The sequence below is a fragment of the Heptranchias perlo genome, chromosome 3 (assembly GCF_035084215.1).
Source record: "Heptranchias perlo isolate sHepPer1 chromosome 3, sHepPer1.hap1, whole genome shotgun sequence".
Classification (NCBI taxonomy): Eukaryota; Metazoa; Chordata; class Chondrichthyes; order Hexanchiformes; family Hexanchidae; genus Heptranchias; species Heptranchias perlo.
In genome coordinates, this window is record NC_090327.1 from 85,843,383 (window position 1) to 85,851,813 (window position 8,431).

The window sequence follows — 8,431 nt, forward strand, 5'->3', positions numbered from 1 at the left end:
GAAAAAAAAATCATACTGTAAACAGAGATTGGAAGCAAAATCAATAGCAAGTGGAAAGATACGAACTGGACTCCTAGAAAGCTTTATACATCATTTCCAGGGTCTCAGTTGTAAAGTTCTCCACAAACATAACTATCTCATGATGCTTTGTAGAACACTAAATGAATAAACAAAGTAAGTATTTCTTAAATTGCCATGGTTACATAATTTTGTATTCTATGATTTAACAGAAATGCAATAGAAGGCTAATTTGAAATCAACAATTTTATATGGGTTAGGCAACAAACATTTAAAGCCATGATGATTTCAGTATGGCTAGAGGTAAACAAAAAACTGTGTTCCATACTTCAAGCTGCTGTTTGTCAATGCAGCTTTTCTTTCTCTTCAACAGGACTGACTAATGAACAACATTCTTCCAACTTCCCTTTAGGGAATCCAGGAGAGGCCAGAACCCTTGACCCTCTACCAGGGTCTCCAGAAAGATCAGCAAAGCAGGTGGAGCCAGAAAAGTCATTTGGGTCAGAAGACCTTCAAGAGGAATGTATAGCATCTGCACTCCACCTGACTGAGCTATCTGCCATAGAGCCTACAGATCTGCAAGGAAGTATGCAAAGTCCTTCAAGAAGCCCGTTGTCTCATTTTGCGCAAGCGAATCATCCCCTCACAACTGGCTTCCTGCATGTGCAAAAAGAGGGATTTGACACAGTTCATGATGATTTAGTGGATTTAAAAGGAACTATCCAGTCTAGTCTAGAGGTCACTCGGGTTACAATACAAAATAGCCTGGATCTCCTGCAGTCTGCCATCCAGACAGAACCTGAAAAAAGTTCTGCCCAGTCTGGATTGGCTGCAATGCAAACTGAGATGCAAGAGCTTAAGTGCATTGTGCAGTCTGGAATGGAGCAGTTGGAGAGGTCTGTCCAGTCTGGCTTTGCAGAACTGAACAGTAACATAGCTGGACTGAGTCAGAATATTGCTGGCCTGGTCAATGCTCTGACTCTGATTCATGCTTGTAATCCTGCAGGTGCATCCTGTCAAAATATTTGAGAATATTGTAGAGAGGATGTTGGAGGAAGGATATTCTGCTCAGTGTGAGCTTATTGCTCTTTAGCCACTGGGAATACTACCAACAGCAGTCTCTGTGATGTTCTCACAGTCCACCAGGGGGAAATTGGATACTCAAGATTCTCAGTTGTCTGAAAATCTCTAGAATACCTAGGAAAAGCCAAAATAAAAATAAAGTATGCATAATAAAATATTTAACAAACATAATCACTAGTTAACCGCCTCAAAATACAATGCAATCAAAAAAGCCTGAATTACCATAACATAAGAAAATAATGTAGTTGCAGTAGCCAAATTTTATTTAACGGGCATGATTGAAAACTCTGCCATGATCCCACAACAATATTGTGGAGGACTGAGCATGACAACTTGCATTTACAGACAACAGCAATACAGCAGCCTTTTAGACAATTCGACTATAACCAAGATGCCAAAAGTGCCTGTTAAATAAATACTAAACGTTAGAAAGAACTTGCATTTATATAGTGCCTTTCATGAACCCAGAATGTCCCAAAGCGGTTTATAGCCAATTAAGTAATTTTAAAGTGTAGTCACTTTTGTAATATAGGGAAACAAGACAGCTAATTTGCACATGGCATGGTCACACAAAACTGCAATGAGGTACATGACCAGATACTTTTTAAAAATTTAGTATTGTTGGTTGAGGGATAAATATTGGCTAGGAGATTGGACGTAACTCCTCTGCTCTTCAAATAGTGCCATGGGATCTTTTACGTCTACCTGAGAGGGCAGACGTAATGTCTCATCCAAAAGACGACACCTTGAACAGTGCAGAACTCCCTCTTACTGCACTGACGTGTCAGGCTAGATTATGTGCTCAAATTTCTATAGGGGGACTTGAATCCACAACCTTCTGACTCAGAGGCTAGAGTACTACCACTGAGCCAAGGCTGACACTTAATGCCTGCATTACAATTCTTAGACCACCATACCTTATTATATTCAGCTGGCTACTGTAGTTCTCAAACCTACTTGGAAAATGGACATATTTGGCAAGCCAACACACACAATACTAGATTAGGTATTCTACATATTGGTTGAAGATATCCTTTCCTCCTGCAGAAATGTTTTAATTTTCAGAAGAGAGACTTAATTCAACATATGTGGAATTAATATTGCCCATTACCCTGCAGAAAAAGCAGTAGGGTAAAATCACTGATCCTTCCTGGTATCCTAAGAACTATTTCTGTGATTGGCCCACCTACGCAAGCCATTGTTAATGTAATATAACAGGTAGGGATTAGTACTGCTGGAGAACTTGCCAGTAGACTGGAACTTAGCAATAAGTTCAATGATCCAGGCAAAACTTTGTTAATGAATTTCAATTTTTTCTGTCTCCAACTTCTGCAAATTGCGTGCATTAGCATGTCTATTTTTTGTTTCTGGCTGCAGGGCACAGTATGTATGTAAACTATTTGAGAGGAACAAGGGAAAGAATGCAAAGAACCTTTGCTTCTGGGAGAGGACAGAAAACAATTAATACGTTGCATGTTCTTTTATGCTTCTTAGCATTCATAGCAGCTCAATACTGGTGTAATTAATCATAGGTCTTGGCACTAGCACCAAGAAGATGAAAGTGCATCTAACATTGCTACATATCCTTTCATGTATACATTAAGCCAATAGTTTAACCATGCTTTTTCTTTTCAAAAGTATTGTGTAGGTGTTTTTTTTTGGTCTGGGTGAAGATCATATAAGGAGGGAGAAAGCTTTTGATGCTGCAAAAAGGAAATAAAAGACGCTTGAGACTTCAACTATACACTATAAAATGAAGAAAACCTACCAAATCTGGGTTAGAATTTTTAAAAATGCAGTTCAGCAAAAGATGTCTACTATTGTATGGACTACAGCCTGTAAACTTGGAAGTTATTCTGAAAGAATTGGAAATGGTTTTCTGTTGACAGGTTTTGAAGTAACTATGGTATAAAGAGTATAGACTTTATTTGTATTTAAATAATTAGGGGTTTATCAAAGTAAAATGTGAAATTAATTAACAAATCTGATCAAATGTAACCCCACAAGCTCACTGACTGCAGCCTGCTGCACCAACACTTCAGTTAATGGAAGACATTGCAGCAAAAATCCAAAAGTGGAGATAATTACTTCACTTGAGCTAAATTCCTCATAAGTACATCATAATTACTGATACTAAATGTGCATTTATTTTACAATTCAAAGTTCTCATACAGTGCTGTTGATATATGGGGCCCTATAGATCAATCAAGATGTTTTCCTGTTCCAGTAATTGTTTAATTCTGAAATAAAAATTATTTTGAGTGTAAATGCTGTAGTAGGAAGCTTTGCTTTAGATTTTAGTTTTCAAAAAATAAATTGAAATAGCACATCCATTTAAGGAGCTTTTATAAACAGGGAAACTGAGTTTAGTATTTGTATTTGAAATTGTTTTCAAGACTAGCCTTGGTTATGTAATTATCTAATTATTACCACCAAGCAGTACTTTTCCTTGATTCTGATTAAAGCTTAACATGATGACTTGCATGGAATGTGCAAGCCCTTTTTACAGACGGAACTAGAAAGAGCTTTTGGCAGAAAGAGCTTTCAATAGTTTGTACAGCCGTGATTGAAATGATTCTATTTGGGGGTGGGGGGTGGGGGTGGGGGGTGGGAAAGAGGCAGGTGGTAACGTACTGAGCTTGTCTCAATTTGCAAGATATGAATTTTATAAAGTCCAGTTATGTACACTGATCACCCAAGATACTCAAAGATAATTATACTATAATCTATTTCAACAAAATTTAGGAGCTGCTTTAATAATAGGTTTTAAAAATTCTTAGGAATTACTAGGCTGTGCTCAGTTTAACAGTAGTCCTTAATTCAAGACTTCGACATGGGCCACTGGAGAAGAAGGAAAAATAAAAGGGCAGAATGCATGCAAGAGAATGTCCAACATAATATACGTGAATTGGTTCAGAGCAAAAAGGAGCTTTCCATCTTAAAGGAACATAATACAAATATGGCTGTGTATTTAAAGGTTTTCTAGGAATACAAGACCAATCTGACATTGTATAGTGGTAACTAATTGCTATAATCAGTTTGGATTCCTATTGCACAATAGATTTTGTTCCTACATAGCAGTAGATAATTGAGGACTATATTGGTGTCGTATTGTGGATTAATATCCACCCAGGAGCTAATCCTGACTAATGGGTGTTAGGAGTAGTATAAGTGTCTACAATGAATGCATAAGTATCATTAACCATTTAATTTAATGGCTTGAAATGCAGTTAATATCATATTTTGTTTGTGCCCTGTTAATTTTTTTAAACTTGGGAGGTATTGATTTAATGAAGCAAAAAACTCAGTATTGCTGTTTTTGCTTTTGTAATCCCATGGTACATTGTCTGTGTAATTGGCATTTATGGTATTTTGGTTGTAAGGGAAATTTTCTAATCCATATTTTAATTATTCCAATTTATATTCTAGATCCTTCCCTTAAGTTTAATTAAAAAAGGACTTCTAAATTGTATTCTTGTATTTCTGATGCAAAATAGGTGATTGCTGTAGTTTGTTATACTTTTAAAGTTCATAACTATATGGCTTGCTTTTTGAGTTCTTGATGAAAATGTAGTTTATACTGCCAATACCAATGATTGCATTACAACAATGTATAGGAAGAAGTGGAATAAAATAAAAATAAAAATACACAAGTGTGTGTGTGTGCATGTGTTTTCTCCCCCCCGCCCAAGTTGAACTGGCCTGGTGAACATCCCACGATAATATTTTTAAACAGCAGTAAAACATGTAAACATCAGGCAATAAAAAAAAGAGCCTTTATAATGGGTTTGTAACAAGTTCAGGTTTGCTACAGATACTTTCTCTGGTTCAGTGGCATCAGTTGCTCTCATAAGCAGTCCAAGTATCTTACTTTTTATGCGAATTGACTCGCGTTACCCTATTATCTATTGGTATGATAGCATAAGAGCTTTCTATTTTATGATCGGGACTGGATATTTTGCATGTATATTACTTCAATCCTTCCAAAAGTGGATCAGGTTAACACTTGGTGAGGCTTGAGACGAATCATTAAGCTGCTTTATTTCACAGCGAGTGGTCATACGGAGCAACGGGCACGGTCAGATTCACTAAGTTGATTGGTACATCTTTACCTATACAAAATAAAGAACACACCATGCTTCCCCACATCAATGGGTTGTCTTCCTTATCCGAAACAAGAGTTTTTCAAACTGTTTCGACAGCATTTCTGACTTTGAGCCTAGCTAAAACCATTGCAACTCTTTGAATAGCCTCACTGCCCACATAACTTTCTTGTATATATAAAGATTTTTTCTTTGTCTCCCTCTTTAGTTCCTTTTTTGTTCACTTTTTTTCTCTTGCTCTTGCTAGCTCACTTTCTTCTCCATTTTTACTTCCTTTCTCATGCATTTCGCTCTCTCTTGATCTCTTGCTTTTGCACGCTCACTTTCTCTCTCCTCACTTGTTTTCACACTTGCTTTTTCTCTCGTTCTCCTGCTTTTGTGTGTTTCCACTCTCATACTCACTTTTTCTCCCTCATGCTCTTGCTCATGCGCGCTCGCTTTCGTGTGCTATCGTTCTCTCGCTTTCTCCCTCTCTCTCTCAAATGTTCTCACTCTTCACTCGCTTGTACCCTCTCTCGCTTTCACTCTTACACTCTTGCTTGCTTTCTCACTCTTGTATACTTTCTAGCATGCTCTCGCTTTCTCGAATGTCTCTCATTCTCTTGCACTCTATAATTACCCCCCCCCCCCTTCCTTTTCAGGTGGGATGTGGTGTAAGGTGTAGGAGAGAAAGGAGCCACCAACAGTTGTATTTGGGGTGGGGTAAAATCTGACCCTCCAGTGCATTACCCCTCCCCATTTGTACTTCCCCTTTTACCTCCTGGCTCCCACTGTGTTTCCTACCTCTTCCTACTTTCCCCCTCATTACTACTACTTCCTCTTTTAATGACCCATGTATCCTCCCCTCCCCGTGCTCCATTATAATTCACCTTACTCTCAAAATCTCCATCCACTGTCCCTCACTCTCACTCACTTTTCCCCAAGGAACTGAAGAGGTACAGAACCAATCCAATTATTCTAAGTATCTTTTCTAAAATCCTTTTGGCTGACATCTTGGTTTCTGTACTAAACACTTACTATTGGAAACAAGTTTTCAAACACAACAAAACAGTATTATAAAGTTTGGAAGAACTTACCTCTATAATAGTAGTTTGTGTTCAAAATTCCTGTTAACAATGTGCTCCATTGGAGGCCTGTGCTGCGTCTATGTGAGAAGCCGAAGCCTAAGCTTTGTGTTCATGTAGAGTCCTAGATCTAGCACTGATCGATGAAGAGACTCACACCTTTGGGTTACAGTTCCTAGTGAGCATGTATACATCTAATTAAAACATTTTATGATCAACATCAAACCTTTCTGTAAGGTCGGCCTCCTTCACTTTAGTGTAGTTGTACTAATGGAAAATTACTGATAATCAAAACCCATTTTTAGAGTAGTGAAAATAATTAGATGATATAAAACATCAAAAAAAGCATGAGCGCCTCAATTTTTTTGAGATCATTTACCTGAATGTATATTACTACATTCAAAGGGTTGTTTAGAGTGTGTTGGATGTGTAACAAACAATATCAAATTTAGTACCATTTGCACAGAATGTTATGTGGGAAATGGAACAACGTTACACTGGTGCAGTATGGACTACAGTTACAGAAAGGAGGTTGGGACAGAGACACCTTTACAGTGCATTATTAGGGCAGAATCCAGAGAGCTGAACCTCATTTGGGAGTACTTGATGCTGACACCAAGTACCCAAAAAGGAAAGCATTCCATTCACCACCAATAAAATCATTCACTTTGGACATAATAATTCACAGAAAAAATTAGTACAAAGCTCTGTATTATCATAGAATGCTGAGTAGCTTCTGAGGACTGATGCTGATGTTTGTGATCCAATCAACTTTGATTTCAAATGCACTGGATCATTTAAAGAGCATTGCCCTTTATAATTGCTGCTGGGTTTGAGTCACTTGGAGTGGTGCTGAGATACAAAAGAAATGTCATGGCTAAGTGTGATGCTAAGGTGTAAAGAGCACAAAGGTCCAATGTTCAGTCTGCTGAAATAACTGATCTTGCCTGGGCTACCAGTGGGGCATTACAATTGGCCTCTATTCCTGGACCAGGGAGGAGAAATATGACCAGGATTCACTCTCCAGATTCCTATGCAGTGACCCCTGCTGGAAAGTGAGTGCATTACAGAGGTCAGGTGAAGACAAGATCAGGCTTGGCTGTCATCATCATAGAATCATACTACAAAGGAGGCCATTCGGCCCATTATGTCTGTGCTGCCCTACGGTCAAATAGCCTACTGACACTCACCATCTAGCTTGTGAAGTACGGCCACTTGGGAAAGGTACCAAAGGGCTATAGGGTATGTGGAGAAGGAAAAGAAGTCTGAAGATGCCCACATCAGTTGTTGGAGGATCCTACAACAAAGATTTGAACCCACCTGTGGAGTCTGCTTCTGATAACTGAAAAAATCAAACCCAGAAATGTTGTTGTTGGATAATATCATATGAATACTTAGCATGTTCATCTGAAATTCCCCTCTGCGATTTTATCAGAGGTATTAACCCATTTATTGTTCAACTTTCACTGAAATAACCTAGAGAGGAATTTAAAATCAATGCATTAAATATTCATCCTCTACTATCCCATGGTGTAATATCTGGGCCATAGGATTTTGTAAATGTTCTCAGCACATTTTTCTCTCATTGCATTTTTCATGAGATTTTGTTGTTGGATGCTGTCATTTTCATGCTCATATTGTAATAAATATCCCCTGTATTTTTACAGTATGTTTGTGTTCTTGGTTGTTTGTTTTCGGATGTATCTTGAAGAGTAGAAAGATGTTTGTAATGAATTGCATGCTTGCACAGAATTTTTTGTGCATTTAGTAAGGGTCAAAGTTGAAGCTGTTAAGATAAAATTATTAATCATTAGATTCTGTGTAGATGAAGGTTGACATATTAAAACTTTGATAAATTCTACAGTGAGATTATAGATCGATAGAGGTCAAGTGATTGAGAAAATATTACATTTTTGAAATATGATAGTAGCTACGTTGGGCACCAGTACAGAAAGTGCCTCTTTAAATTGAATATCATCTGTATACAGTGGTGCCATTGCAGTGCACTATGACTTGTAGCACTGTTCTTCATTAAAGGAAAGAGCTGTGAATAAATATAAATCAGATACTGACTTCCAAAATTTTGAGTTAGTCTCACTTTTACTTCTCAATGTGTGATCAAGCTGTTACCTTGTTTGTTTGATTATCTTGTGGGGATTTGGG

General features: G+C 37.7%; 1 protein-coding gene across 3 annotated transcripts in view; it reads left to right on the plus strand.

The window, feature by feature from the left end:
• LOC137306771 (A-kinase anchor protein 7-like) overlaps nucleotides 1-3,672 on the plus strand; it is a 54,930-nt gene extending 51,258 nt beyond the window's left edge. For all 3 annotated transcript variants that reach the window (XM_067976143.1, XM_067976152.1, XM_067976161.1), the window contains one exon: nucleotides 431-3,672. In XM_067976143.1, the coding sequence (XP_067832244.1) occupies nucleotides 431-1,047 (617 nt within the window). In that variant the 3' untranslated portion in view covers nucleotides 1,048-3,672. The remainder of the gene's footprint in view (nucleotides 1-430) is intronic.
• Nucleotides 3,673-8,431: the final 4,759 nt, after the last annotated feature.